General features: G+C 40.6%; 1 protein-coding gene across 2 annotated transcripts; it reads left to right on the top strand.

The window, feature by feature from the left end:
- The first annotated feature begins 1,762 nt into the window (after positions 1-1,762).
- ssrp1a (structure specific recognition protein 1a) lies at positions 1,763-14,785 on the top strand. 2 transcript variants are annotated; one of them, XM_020083311.2, is made up of 18 exons: positions 1,763-1,891; positions 3,185-3,264; positions 4,170-4,355; positions 6,940-7,045; positions 7,362-7,555; positions 7,656-7,756; positions 7,879-8,008; positions 8,136-8,239; positions 8,421-8,549; positions 8,624-8,845; positions 9,239-9,311; positions 11,503-11,635; positions 11,737-11,782; positions 11,920-12,055; positions 12,226-12,393; positions 12,991-13,094; positions 13,178-13,352; positions 14,266-14,785. In XM_020083311.2, exons 2-18 carry the CDS (start codon positions 3,211-3,213, stop codon positions 14,326-14,328), a joined length of 2,124 nt encoding a protein of 707 aa, XP_019938870.2. In that variant the 5' UTR covers positions 1,763-1,891; positions 3,185-3,210; the 3' UTR covers positions 14,329-14,785. The 2 variants fall into 2 exon arrangements, with proteins under 2 accessions (XP_019938870.2, XP_069387583.1); XM_069531482.1 differs by lacking the exon at positions 1,763-1,891 and adding an exon at positions 2,211-2,282.
- Positions 14,786-15,743: the final 958 nt, after the last annotated feature.

The raw sequence follows: 15,743 nt of genomic DNA, 5'->3' as shown, positions 1-15,743 counted from the left end.
AGGAGATGGAGGTGAGATATTGACGCTCCTCTGTCCTGGTGTGTGTGGTCTTCTGTGTGACAGACGGACTGACGGCGGAGTCTTTTTGTACCTCCTCCTCCTCCTTCACTTTTTTTTTCTGCCCCTGTCTCTCCATCTTTCTGTTCTCCTCCTCCTCCTCCTCCTCCTCGGTGCGGGTGATTCACGCGCTGACGCACCGGCGGCTCAGCCCGGTGCGGAGCCGCTGAACCACGGGACTTGTTACGACTCATTTCTGTCTCCTGAACGCAACGCAACCCGACTGCTGCCTGTTTGATGTTTAATTGGATTCCCTCAGATAATAAGGTGCAAGTCAGGGAGACCTGGGAACCCTGCGACCCTCCGATCATCCAGGAAAGGAGGAATTAAATGTGCAACCCCCCCAGACCCCCATCTCTGACAGACATGAGGGATTTTCTTTTTTTCAATAACTTTAATATTTATTTATTCTAAAAAAAAAATTACTAATTAAAAGAATCGTCCCCGTTTAACAGAAGGCCCCAAATCATCTTTTTACAATTTATACAACCACAAAAATAAACTTTAAATTATCATGGAATTTTTTTTAGTCAATAAAGATGATTTAAAAAGCTTTTGTTGATTAAACTGGTGAAAACAGATTCCACTGAATATTCTACTAAATGCTATTAATTTTAGAGGCCTCTCATAAATTGTGAGCAAGGCACATTTATACAATTATAATGGGAATAAGTCCCCCCCCCCTCTCTCTGTCTGTTTCTAAGAAAATGAAAGGAGACAAGTGTTTGCCTGCTCCACAGCGTTTCCTTCTTCTCCCTTCATTCCTCAGCTTTTATGTTTTTTATTGACAGAGGAATTAAAGTGATCTTCTCCTCTCACCTCCAGCTGTCACTCACACCGCATCACCACATTACAGTTGCTGCAACGTGTCCTGGATCCAACTGATTGAAATGAATAAAATGTTGAAGACAGCCGACTCCTTTTCAAAATCCCTCACTTGCCACCGTGATGTCCTAAATCTGTACGAGGTTTCTGTGCAGCATCGAAATCAGAACAGATAGACACCGATTATGTTGTTTGACAGTTTTCATTATCCTGGATCAACGAGGGGCCACAGGTCCACGTGTCATGTTGATTCAATTTGAAATTCATTTTGGAACATGCAACATGCACAAAAGCAGATTATCACAGACATTACGATGGCTTTAAAATTAGTTCTTGTTTATTTTAAAGACCAATTTTTAATCTGGAGCCCGTGTCAAAATCAATTAGTTTTAAGATATTTAGTTTAGTTTAGCTCTAATTAAAATCATTAATTTAATCAAATTATCACCCAGAATACATAAATTCGCTTATAAAAAAAACATACACACCAACCTCTAACAGATTAATTTATAGATATTCTGTTTTATATCATCCAGGGTTTTTCACGGCCTCATTAACGCTGCTTTGATTCAAAGGATAAATAATTACTGATTAAACTGTATTTCCCTTCACTCTTATTATTAGATTAAGTTTGATGACACCTCTGTCTTGTTTCTCTCCGTGTTTCAGTTTGTGTCACAATTTAATTCTCACGTTGGAATACAAAGTGAACCTGGACCTATTTGATTAGCTGTGTTGTGCGCCACCCAGTGGTGATGAGTGGTTCGTGCAGACACAGGTCTCGGTTTGTGTTGTGATCACTGACTCGGTATTTCACGTGTTGGGAGAGAAGCTGCAGGTAAAGACTCTAAAGTTTCATTTCTACTTAAAACTTGAATCTCTCAAATTAAAACCCAAACGTCACCGCAGCGGAAGTAAATACAAACCTCTCCTGAGTGTTTCCGGTGACGTCACGCTAGCTCCCGATGCTACACGCGGGAAACAGGCGAAGCTGCGGCTCACATCCACAGTAAGATGTAAACTTTTCTAACTCCGCTTCTCTCTCGTTGACCAGCTCCTCCTGAGGCCCGCGTGGGTTCTAACTGGGTGTTTGTCGCCCGCGTGCTTGATTCGGACGCACTTTCATTTCCTTTTGCTGAATTAACATCACTTCTTCACACCGGCCTAGCTCTGCGGGAGCGTTCGATTTGCAAGTGCGCCGCGTCTCTACGTGGCGGTGCGTTCCCCCCGCATCACTTCTGTGCGCTACGGCACGAGGACTCAGCGCAGCACTGTGTCATAAAACAAGCTCACCCAGTGCAGCTAAAGTTAGCCTAGCTATTGTTGCAGGCGCATGGACGTCAGTACACAGCGTCCCCGCTCGCTTTAAAATGACGGCGAGTGGAAACTGCTGCTAGCTGGTTTGTGTCCAAAGTAAAAAATGATTGAAACTTTAGTTAAATGTAAATGTGTGAAATGCTAACGTTCACTGAGGGGAGCTGTGAGCTAGCTTGCATTTCTACTCAGTGAGAGCAGACATGTCGATATCACTGCAAACAAAAGCTAATCAGAAAAATATCCTGGTTAAAGTTGGACAGCGTCACACGTTTTCATCAGTTCGATTTTATGACGATGAGAATGTGATCGTGAGGATGATAATTATTGATAATAATCAATAATTCAGTAAAATAATACTTGTACACTGTGCTGTGGGTCATACCACTGACGTCTACCATTAGCCTGCATGTGAAACATCACTTCCTTCATTCCCTTAACTGAAAATACACTCTCAAAAACAATAGTTGATTCAGTCTGGGTTCACAGGGGGACATTTAAAGTTTAAAAAGTCTCAAATTCAATCATCTTAACTTTAGGCCCTTTAAAGTTTTTAATATGTTTAAATATTACGTACTTAAATAGAGATAGGTCTTTGTTAAAGATAATTAAATGTTACTTCTATTCTGCTTTAAAAAATGTTAATGCCTCTGTCAATGAAAGAGTAATAAATCCACAAACAAGGCTTTGGAACTGATAACTGCACTTTCCATGGCTGTGGGGAAAACTATAGATACCTACTGTTGCCATAGTTTGAGGGATATTGTGGCATTTCAAGAGTTATTCTTTACAAGGCGACTTCACTTTCATCTAGAGGGGAGTGTGAGTAATTCTCGGACTCTGATATTCCTTATCTGTCATACTTGAGATAGGTCTTCAATTTAATTCATCATTGTCTTAAAAAGTCTTTTTTAATATATTGAAACTTGCAGAAAAAGGCTCTCTGGATCCTTGTCTATCCAATGCATTCTCTTCTGTCTGTCCATAGAACATCAGTCATCGCCTGGAGCTGAGATGGGAGACACACTGGAGTTCAGTGAGATTTACCAGGAGGTCAAAGGTTCCTGGGTCAGTATCCTCATCAACAACCTCTGTTAAACTGATGTGTAGAGAGGACCACACTAGATCAGAAAATCACACAATCCCCGCAGTGTAATTCATTCTTCACTGCCTGCCTCTGTCTGCTGCGCCCGGCTGCACCACCTCTCGTCTGAATAATGTGGAGGATTTGTCGCTTTTGTGAACACGTCTGTGCAGAGAACCTCTCGCTGCATTGTGAATGTGTGAAAATCAAACTGAGGGTAAAGACAAGACCCAATTCTCCGGACTACCCGCAGATCATGTCTGAAAACGGTTTAGAAAACACCATGTTGCTCATTTAAAAGAAGTTCATTTAACTATAGCATGATAAGTCTGAAATTAGAAAGATGTTTTGAATTTACTGAAACCTGATCAAAATTACTAATGTGCTTCAAAATTCCTCAGTGTTTCCCAGTATAACTTGATCACCTAGAATAAGGGGTGGATGGATGTGTGGTTCTAAAGACACCTCCACGCTGAAACTGAAAGTGCAGCTAAATAAAAAGATTATGTTTATGATTTTGGAGCAAAGTTTGTTTGTTTATTATAAATCTTTTGATCTATAAAATATCAGTAAATTGGTAAATGACCACCAGATTTTATTATGTCTCATGTTGATGATTTCAAATGTATTTTGTCTGACTACAAATCAAATGCAAACATAAATTTATTATCATAGGAGAATAGAAAGTAATGAGAAAAAGTTTACATTTGATAAGTTGTATTTTTCCCTAAAAAAAGAACAAATTAACTGTCAAAATATTTTTTTCCCCCAATAAAGTAATGAATTAGTTGACCTTTTAGCTTCATCGTGAACAAAGCCTTAATTCAAGCCTTAAACCCACACGTTTTAACACAAGTCCCATCTCTGTTTGCATCTCTTCTTGCTGCAGAATGACGGGAGACTGCGCTTCAGTAAGCAAAATGTGGTTTATAAGAGCACCAAGACGGGGAAGGTGGACAACATCTCAGCCAGTGACCTCAACCTGGCTCAGTGGAGACGAGTGTGTTTAGGTCATGGCATCAAACTGGGCACCAGCACAGGAAACTTCTACAAATACGATGGCTTCAGAGACACGGTAAGTGTGTTCCGCACGCACAAGTCTTAAGATCCGCAGGCTCTGTAAAGTTTTGTTAATTTGTGTGTGTGCAATAAAGAAGACCTTTTACTGTTTTTAAGGCTTAGACGTCTCTAAAGCAACAGTGGAATATTACAGACTGACACGCTGCTGTTTTGTTCAGCGCTATGTTTATGATGAAGAATGTAACACAAAGAAGGGGACCGCTTCCATCCCACATCTGACATTTTCACGAAAAACTCTTCCATCTTGCGAAAAGGCCACCACTTGTGTGCGTGCATGCGTTTGTGGGTTGCTATCAAAAGTATGTGAATGAGTGGGCTCTTCTCCCCAAAGCTCCTAATGGGATTAATGAGGGAAACCAGCACTAGCATGTGTGTTCCATAAACAGTGTAATCATCGGTTCATGTGAGTCAGTGTTTATATCAATCCACTGAAACAATTTGGCTCAGAAGACAGACAGGAAAAAAAAATTGTGGTCTTGTTTGTTTTTTATCACTCTGTTTTTTTTCCTCCATGGCTCTGAGTGTATGGGGAATGTCAGCGCACAAGTGAAAGACTGGGATGGAGGAGTGGGTATAACCTGGAGTCCGTGGTTGTTAGAACCAGCGTCTCCTGGGGTTAATCAGCAAAATCTTTGGTTGGGATGAGATGGATCCTTTTGTCCCGGAGGGCAGGCTGTGATGTCATTGTTTATTATCGCACAGCCAGTGTCGGTAATCTTGAGTTGGCTGGAGGTTTAGCCTCTGGCGAGCTGAGCTTTGATTTATCTGAGTGTCCTTGTGAAAGATGCTGAATCTCTGTCAGAGGAGCCGAGTGTTGTGTAATTGTCGTTTGTTCAAGTCACTCACATGTGTGATTTGTAGCTGGCCCCAGACGTCATTGTATACATTGAGTCTGTGGCCTTCTGAAGGGCTGGGTATCGAACCTCACTCTTTCTTTTGCCACCAAAATGTTTCTGTTTCTACCAAAATCTCACATTGAATCTGGAGCTTTAAACAATAAGTCCTAAGAAAAGAAAAAGTAACTACTGTCTTTCTGTTTTATTTTATTGAAGGCTGAATATCTTCATAAGGAAATTATGATGAACATTTGTCTAAAAGTTTAGCGAAGTATATCGATTGATTGAGAAAATGGTCCTCCAGGTAATCGACGATTAAAAGAATTGTCATTTGCTGACAGAGTTGTAATCATTTTTAAAATAGAATGGAATAAATAATATCTATCGAATACTCAGTTAAGTCCGATGTAAAGCACGAGTCATCTACATTTTAATGAAGGTTTTGAATAAAATTGTGCATGCATATTTTCTTCAAAGTAAAAGGTTTTCTGACTGTTTAATGGAGAGGTAGGTGATGAAATGAGTTTACCTTGTAGCTAATGAGTGGATGAATGATTTGTAAGAGCAGCAATGAAACATGTCATAGCAAAAGACAGACGGGGTGTGGTTATATGTGTTTGTGTTTCTCTATGTTGGGTAGTGATGGGGGGGCTGTATTTATTATGGTTTAATGAGCTGAGGTGGCACTGTGCAGTATAATGAACTATCCATGTGACAAAAGGAAAAAAATCTATTGTTTCATATCATACTCTATTGTTTATTTCTTTTAGTTACAAATCACTCTTTATAGCAATATTCTTCATCAGTTGGACAGTGTTTTGCTCTCCACAGTACAGCACAGATGCAGGCAACACAAATAAACGTGGAGGAGAGTGAATGTGATCCAAATTGGTTTGATAGAAAATATGCTACATCGTGATATGTATCGTTGTCAGGATATGACTTGACCAATGAGATTTTAGTCATATTGCACGGCCCTAAAACGAGTAACAATAAATCTGCTTCAACTGCAATGAGATGTAGAGAAACACTCGCAGGTCTGATGAGGACACAGTGAATATGCACACACACACACACACACACACACACACACACTCAAGCACGCATGAACACCAATGGGCCACTTCTGCACAAAGTCTGATTTTATGCATTTACACATCTGCTCACACATGTTCGCCAGTCTAAACAATGCCTTAATCCTGGCTAACATACACACCGATAGACTTGCTCTCTCTCTCGCACATACACACACACACACTGGGCTCTAATTGGCGATAATTACCTTATGGATAGGCAAACATCCAGGTGCCTAAACTATGTTTCCCACAGAGTCTCATTCTCTCCCCTACACACACACACTTGCACACCACAATTATTTCCACATGTGTGGACTACAGTGTGTGTGTGTGTGATTGACCATGTGTTTGTCACTGTGTGTGAATACGAGTCCTCTCCAGTTGTAAGCGAGCCTGCAGGATAAATAAATAGGCTGATTGTCAGGGCTTGGTGTGGAGGGGAGGAGGACGACGAGGGCGGATGGATTACATTCACCTCCACTGTTCCCAAGTGGCTCAAGCTGCGGGTGCGGTTATAATTGCTTTGAGATTAATTAGCCCACATCCCCTCACCCTCTGAGGGTGTTTTGCTAAGCCTTGACCCATGCAGCGCCAGCGAGCTTACTGCCTTAATAACTGAGTCTTTTCTCTTTTTCATTTTCTACTTCTGACACTCATCTACCATCAGGACTTTGAAAAGATCTCTGAGTTCTTCAAGGCGAACTACAAGGTGGAGCTGACGGAGAAGGACATGTGTGTGAAGGGCTGGAACTGGGGAACAGCCAAGTTCTCAGGTACAAATACACATAGTTGAATAAACATCAGCAGGGGGTCAGTTATGTACTTTTACACATTAGAAGTAGACTGAGAATCAACTTTCAATGTGTGAACATCAGTTTGGTGTCATTGATTAATCTTTCAACTTTAAATGACACGTTTGAAAGACGTTCTCTCAGTTAAATCAGAGAAGATTCTAAATCATGACACCTGAGTGATCTGAATTGCCATCAATTGAACGACTGCACCGCAGTTAAACAACATACTGTAAATACATTGTAAAATGGAAATGAAGCTGCTGTTGAAATGTCTCCCTTCTGTCTCCCACGACAGGACCACTGTTATCATTTGATGTAAATGACAACTCTGCGTTCGAGATCCCACTGTCCAACGTCTCCCAGTGTGCCACAGGGAAGAATGAAGTCACCCTGGAGTTTCACCAGAATGACGACACAGAGGTGTCGCTCATGGAAGTCCGATTCTACGTCCCGCCCAGCCAGGCTGATGAGCGACAAGACCCTGTTGAAGTGAGGAAGGATGTTCTACGTCCTTTTTCGACCCCTTGTTTTTTCTCCATGAAACACATCTGTGGTTTCAATGTTGCTAAAGGTGTGCGTTTTCTTCCAGGCATTTGCCCAGAATGTGTTGTGTAAGGCCGACGTGATCCAGGCCACAGGAGATGCTGTGTGTATCTTCAAAGAACTGCAGTGTCTTACGCCCAGAGGAAGGTGGGAGATGAAAAAGATGACAATTAACCATGAAATAACATAATGTCTCACTTCTTAAGGGATTTACTTGTACAAATCTCCCTGCAATTTCATAAATGACTCACTTTTTTTCCTTTCTTTAGATATGACATTCGTATCTACCCCAGCTTCCTTCACCTCCATGGTAAGACCTTCGACTACAAGATTCCCTATACTACTGTCCTCCGTCTATTCCTGCTCCCTCACAAGGACCAAAGGCAGATGTTCTTTGTGGTGAGTGGACATTTGAGTGACTCTTACTTTGTGTAACACTCTTTCTCTTCTTCTTCTTCTTCTGCCAACCCTTCCCTCATTTTCTCCACTTATTTTTTCACCCCTTGTGTTTGTGTTGTCTTCATAGATCAGTCTGGATCCTCCCATCAAGCAGGGACAGACGCGTTATCATTTTCTGATTCTGCTCTTCTCCAAGGAAGAGGACATTAGCCTCACTCTCAACATGAGCGAGTGAGTAAAGAGCACCATGATTTTATGTGCTAACACATGCTACTTAGTGCACACTTTGTGATGCTGCAATGCAAACATCCACCAGGGGGAGGCAAAGTTTCAAAATGTCATGTTTTTTGCTGCAGCACAAGCAACCAGAAAGCTGGAGAGTAGACCTGTTCTTTTCTTCTGTGTCTCACAGAGAGGATGTGGAGCGTCGTTTTGAGGGCAAGCTCAGTAAGAACATGTCGGGGTCACTGTACGAGATGGTCAGCAGGGTGATGAAGGCGCTGGTCAACCGCAAGATCACTGTGCCTGGAAACTTTCAAGGGTAGGCCCCTCCATTTTAAAATACACTTTTATTGACTTAAGAAAACAAAGTTAACATGCCTAATGTTCCCACAGTCACTCCGGGGCTCAGTGCATCACTTGCTCCTACAAGGCGTCCTCAGGCCTCCTCTACCCGCTGGAGAGAGGATTCATCTACGTCCACAAGCCGCCCGTGCATCTGCGTTTCGAGGAGATCTCTTGCGTCAACTTCGCCAGAGGCACCACCACGACACGATCCTTCGACTTTGAGATCGAGACGAAACAGGGAAACCAGTACACCTTCAGCAGCATTGAGAGGTGAGGACACTGACTCTTCAATGCAGAAATGTCTGTAATTCATTTGTAATACAACATAAGCAGATCTATCATGAAAATCAAGAAATACGCGTGTCTTGGTTGTGAGTCTCTACCTGGCTCATCATAGAGGAACTGTTTATTCATATTCCGGTGTAAATCATTCTAACAAGATCCAGTTTTCTGATGAAGGTGGCCATGTTTTTTCCTTCTTTACGACCTGGCCACTGTAAACTTTGTCAAGGCTCCACTGTGGTTTCTGGACTCTGCTGCCTTTACTTGAAGTATGAGAACATGTGCTGATGTAATGAATGTAAATGTCAGATAAATGTGACAGTTCATTGTGATAGATATTATTTGTAGATATATCATCCACCCCTGTCTTCTTTCTTTTAGAGAAGAATACGGCAAACTGTTTGACTTTGTCAACGCCAAGAAGCTCAACATCAAGAACAGAGGGTTCAAAGAGGTAAAACACTTCTGTCATTTAAACATTTCCCAGTTTGTAATCAAATATATTATATCCTGTTTGTAAGTTTTGTTCCATCCCACATATTGATGCTTGTTGCTCTTCTCCTGTGTGTCTGTCCTTGTACCCTTGTAGAAGAAGGTGGGTATGGTCATGGGCGTCACGTGTGAAATAGGCACTTGATTTTTACCGGTGTGGAGTTATTTCTGCTTGCATGGCGTCCTGCTGATGTATGTTTCTGAGACTGAGAATATTGTCCAATGATGATGATTTGGTTTGATGTTACCGATTCGACTGGTGTAGAACCTGATGAATCTCGGGTGATTTATGACTAATCATGGGATAAGGGGGTGAATGAGTGTGTGACTGATAATTGCGTGTGTGTGCTCATCTGCTCGTTTGTTTGCATCGTCCTGACTAATGTGTGCCCGGTGGCTTCTGGTGTGCTTTAACACTTCACACAGCTGTCATCATGACCTCTGCCTTACATGGGCAATGCTGATTGCATTACCCATAATGCTGTCTTCTGACATTTAAGTCCGTGGTTTGTCTGGTAACAAGGCCATCTGTTACCATGGTGACAGGGTCAGCTGAGCAGGTCAATGAAAATAAGTGGGGCTGTTCTCCATTTCCTGCCGGTGTTTTAGTAATACCTGTGATGACTTGTTGTCTGTCTGTTCCCTGACAGACTCAGAAACTGGTGCATGGAGCTGGAATGAGGAAAAAAAAAAGTTTGGTTTTTGGTTTTGGTCTGACTCTATGACACAGTCAGCCTCAACAAGTCTTGAATATTTTCGCAATTGTGATTTGCTAAAGAGGAAGATGTTTCACTAAACTGCTGAAAGGCAGCAGGATCGTCCAGTGAATCTTGAAATTCAAAAAAAATCATGTATGCAAACCAGCCTCACTTACTTAACCATAATAATTTCAGATTATGATTTTTAAAGAATAGCCAATGACCAATGACATAGCAGTTAGAAAAATGATCAACTGCAACTTTGATGATTATTTAATCATTGTAGTCCTTCATTAAGCCAGAATTGGCAGGAGCCAATCTCCAACACGGCATTTTCCTCTATATTCTTATATTTTAATGACTAAATAATTCATCAGTAATGGAATCAGTAGGACTGCAACTAACGATTATTAATCTGTCAATCTATTAATACGCCGATAAAAAGACAAAGCAACTTTTACCCCCTCCAGCAGTTTATTGGAAAAGTAGCTTTTGTCTTTTTATCCACGATGCTGTTTCTATATGTATTATATCTGAAATATACCTGACTATAATTCCAGTTTTAGATACCTCCAATTTTAGTCAGACTAGTCATAATACAAGTTCAAGATGTAAGAAGTAGTTTGAATCTTACTTTGTAATTACAGATGTAGAAAATAGTTATAACACAATCAAAGATATTGTTATGACTTCTCAGAATTATGTTAAATCTGATAATCTCTGAAAATTCTTACCAGTCACAGTGAAAGTCAAAATGACTTTGCTGATATTTGTAAAGTTAATTTTGGATAATCAACTAATGTTAGCACCACTTGTCCTGCTAAATGTGTCTGTGTGTCTGGAGGTGTGTCTGTCACTCACAGCTGATCAGCTGCACTGGACTGAATTCATCTCTGTATTTACACAAAACTTAGCAATGAAGCATCTTAGTGTGGTTTACTGCCCGCACCTCAGGAGACGTTGCCACAGTGTGTGCCCTGTATTATATCAGACCCGACTAACCGATTACTAAATTAGATGCCAAAATGTTTCTAATGGAATAAATTGTTTAGTCGTTGCAGCTCTAGACAGGATTATTATTTGCTGACCTGAGATGATTATTTTCAGTTTGTTGATAAAAAAAAGTTCAACTCAGATATAATCAGTGTTGTCTCAATGCGCATTGAATTTTGCACAATGAATATATCGCATGAATGCAAACATTTTAACATTTAATTTGCATATACTGTGAAAGTACAGTACAACACAATTAGAATATGAATTTTTAAAGATTTTTGTTGGTCTGTATTTTTTGGGGGGGGTTGGCCTGCACGTTATGTCACACGAGAGGTCATGCTGAAGACCACCCATCAACCCCTGTGTTGATGAAATGTTTCCAGGGAATTTGTCGTAGCTCATAGAAACACTCCTCAGTGGGTGGTGTTCTTGTTTTTTGACCATGCAGTTTACTTACAGGGCATGAAAGGTAACAAAGACGAGTACAGCGACTCTGATGACGACCAGCACGATGCTTATCTGGAGAGGATGAAGGCTGAAGGCAAGATCAGAGAGGAGGGCAATGACAGCGACGAGTCAGACGGTGGAAGTGGTGAGTGACTGACATATTATGACAGATGTAAGGAATCCATGATGACTCCAGGAGGCCATTAGGTTTGATCGTGGGCTTTCCTGTTCTGTTTCCCTTTCTAGATGAGTCGTTTAACCCCGGAGAAGAAGACGACGACATTGCAGAAGAGTAAGTGACTGTTTCAACAAAATTGGTGTGAGCTCATCTGCTCATCTTTTCCTTACTATAAGGTTTGCTCTCTGCTTTCCCTGGATTCTTTCACCAAGCTTAACATTTCTTGATTTGTTTGTCCTACTTTGAATCAGGTACGATAGCAATGCCTCAGCAAGCGACAGCAGTGAAGATGGCGAAGACAGCGAAGATGAGAGTGCGAAAAAGAAGAAGAAGGTCAAGAAAGAAAAAGTAGTGAAGGAGAAAAAAGAAAGGAAACCGCGCAAAGAGGTGAGAGGGCAAAGAGCATGGAAGAAAAAAACTGAAATATTATTGTGTAAAATTGAGGAATCCAGTTTTCCATAATAATCACCCCATTGTATCACACAGATACAACATTTATATAACTCTGTATATTACACATATTTACCTGCTGATTTCCTTCTGTTTAATTTTGTTAGAAAAAGCAGAAAGACACAGGTGGACCCAAGAGGCCGATGAGTGCCTACATGCTTTGGCTGAACGCCAGTCGTGAACGAATCAAGTCAGAGAATCCAGGAATCTCCATCACTGAGATTTCAAAGAAGGCCGGAGAGATGTGGAGACAGCTGGGAAAAGAAGATAAAGAGGTGAGCTTGGAGGGCAAGATGAGTAAAAGTCTAATCTCATATTAGATATTACATTTTATAGGCATGACAGTTGTAATTTTAAGTTTTATACATCAAGCTTTATTCAGAGAGACTCTCAGTGAGTGTAACAGTCTTGTGTTCCAAGAGAATGGTTGAAAGTTTTTGGTGTGATCATTTTACTGATATTCTTTTAGATATATTTAAACTATTGAAATGTCTTTATATTTTTAAATCAACCTCGGGCAGTTTTTACAACTTTGTTCCCCCTAGTCAGTGTTATCTGACCAATCCAGCTGAAGGTATTTTGCCTCACCCACCCTGGTAGAGTTTTTAAAACGACCTAAACTCACCTGATGGTAAATATCAGCCACCGTGCTTCAGATTTTCAGTTTTCAAAAAAAGGAGCCGACATTCAACAAAATAATGATGATGGCTAACAGATTTAAATTGGAGGGTCTATGAGGTTTCGATTACTTTGAATTTAGATATAGCCTATGTATCTTTGAACTAGCATGTGGACACAGTGCTTCAACCAACCTAGACAAACTAGTTGTCTACATCTATTATTCTCTCACACTTTCATGCTGTTTCATTCAGGAGTGGGAAACAAAGGCAGGAGAAGCCAAGAGGCAGTATGAGAAGGCAAAGAAGGAGTATAAAGAGAGTGGTGGCGGCGGCGGTGGCACCTCTAGTTCCAAGAAGTAAGAGTTACAACACCCAAGATGTTTTTGTCTGTTCCTCAACACAAGATGTCTTTAAACATGTGTCAATGTGTCACCTTCAGGGAGAGTAAGAAATCAGGAGGTAAAAAAGATGAGAAGAAGAGGAAGTCTGCAGGTGGAGACAAGGACAAGGAGCGAGGAGGAGGCAACGACAGCTTCAAGAGCCGCGAGTTTATCGAGACCAGCGAAGAGAGTTCATCAGACTCTGACCACAAGAGCAAGTCCAAGAGGAAGAAGGTAAAGCTCAGAAATGATAGATGTCAATGTCCAACAGACCACAGCAGGATCCATTATCCATTCACTAACCTTTAGCAGCTGTCAGTCAGAAAATAGTGATTTATGCATAAATTTAAGCAGCATTATGGCCACTGAAATCCCCAGTGTTGGTGACTGGCAGGTTTCAAATAATTTCTTGTAACCTGACAGTAAAACCAACGCCCATGATCATGTAGGTACAGCAACATTCAGACTTCAAAATCCAAATATAAACATCTGCTCTGTGACGGCCACGCAAATTCAAGCATATTTGATTTTCGTGTGGATTCAGACGTTCCAGAGAAAATGGTAAGAAAAGAGAGGAGAAATAACTTTCTTGTAAATCTGTTATGTTTTCTCAAAGCTAATTCTTTCCCCCCCTGACCCCATCAATTTGATGGAATCCATTGTCATGCACACAGAGTGCTCAAAGAGTGTCAGGATGGAAGGGAAGCGCATTTCTGCTTTTTCATTTCCTGTTACTCATTACACAGACACGAAAACATCAAAGTGGCTGATAGATCTTCTAGATCTGGATGCTACTTAGTTTTAAGTTCGTCAGCATTTTGCCCCAGACCTCACCACTTATGACCAAGTTATGAAATATTCTCGGTTGACTGAGTCTTCCTCAAATGTAATGGATGATGTGGAGGCAAGACACATATCTAACAGCTAGTCGATTGTTCCCTTTATATTTAAACTGGAGACTCAGATTTCTCCTTTGTCAATTGAAGGTGTTAAATCAGACTATGATTTGAGTCTTTAATCAGATCTCAGTCTCAGTCACATCTTTAACTTCTATTTTCACTTTATCTCACATTAAAGAGGGGTTCATCGTTTTGATTCACTTAGATTCAAACCAATGTATCTAATGCTTCTTAATATTTTCTTCCAGGAATCAGAAGAAGAGGAAGAGGCGGTTTCCACACCCGCCAGCTCAGAGGAAGAGTCTGACTAAACACACACTTTTACCCCATCGTACACACAAAGGACCAATCATTTATACTTTTCATGTTGATATCAAACAAACAGACTGACAGACAAATCAGAAGACTCAAGTTGTGTTTTCTCTCTTCTACAAGTTTTGCTTCGAGGCTCTGAAAGCTCACGGGATACTCGAGCAGGTTTCAGTCATATCGTGGTATACTGGTGTACCATTTATCCCCCCCCCCCAAATTACTGAAGTTATTATAATTTTTTTTTTCATCTCAGCCATTGATAGAGTTGTAGATTTATAGCACTGGGCAGTGTAGGACTCATTAGTCGATCATGTGGTTCAGGCAGGGAGCAGCTGATGTGAGACCATGTTCTTCTTTTGTAGAGAATCTAAAATCTGCTATTGAGTGTTTTTCTTTTTATGTTTTCCCATGTCATGTTTTCAGGTTGAAATAAATAAATGAGCAATTTTTAATAAATACTCTGCTGGTTTCTTGTACATTGTTTCATAATTCTGAGTTATATTAGACACCAGCACCTTTAAAGGTCCAGTGTGTAAGATTTAGGTGAAAGGGAACTATTGGCAGAAATTTAATGTAGAATAATCCTCATGATGTTTTCACTAGTTCGTTTCATCTAAATTGTATGAATTGTAGTTTTCTTTACCCCAGAAAAGGCCCTTTATATTGAAATACTTTAAATATCAAGGGGACCCTCTCTATGGAGGCTGCCATGTTTTTTACATTAGTCCAGACTGGACAAACTAAACACCTTTTGAGTTTTTAAGACAACTGAAGCTACCACAGGTTCTTTTTCACTTTTGGAAGGAGAGGGTGAGGGGTGTTCAGCTGCAACATGCAACTTCACCTCTAGATATCACTTAATTCTACACACTGTTCATTTAAGGCAATTTCATATTTATACAGCTTGTTTTTTTATTGTTGATGCTGAGAAAAACTCACTCAGGTGTTTTCACATTTTTGCTGAAAGGACCACTTCGCCGTCACACTGTCTACATGGACACTCTTTTTACTATTCAGTATAGGGTACTGGTTATCCTTTCTGTGATTTGATAAGACATGTACCAAATGTGCGCACAATACTGCCCAGAAAAGTGTCTGCTCTATAATGAATGTTGATGGCATGTGCTAAATTCTGCTAACCCACAATGTAACACTCCTAAAATGATGTTTCATATTTGTCCTCCTGCTTTTCCAGATGATCAGTCAGCATAGAGGCAAAGTCCTTGAAACATTCAGAAAATCTATAAATTTGAATATAATTCCCTGCCCACTGGCAAAATCCACCAACTGAAATGCAAAAAAAATGCATAAATGCAAAAAAAGAGAATAAACCACAAGCACACAGACCAGTGTTCTGTGTCATGCACTAGCCACACTGAAATAGGCCTTTTAATTTTTATACAACAAAATTGCA

This window comes from Paralichthys olivaceus, chromosome 9 (assembly GCF_024713975.1).
Source record: "Paralichthys olivaceus isolate ysfri-2021 chromosome 9, ASM2471397v2, whole genome shotgun sequence".
Lineage (NCBI taxonomy): Eukaryota > Metazoa > Chordata > Actinopteri > Pleuronectiformes > Paralichthyidae > Paralichthys > Paralichthys olivaceus.
The sequence above is the reverse complement of the archived record's forward strand: the minus strand, read 5'-3'. Positions and strand labels throughout refer to the sequence as shown.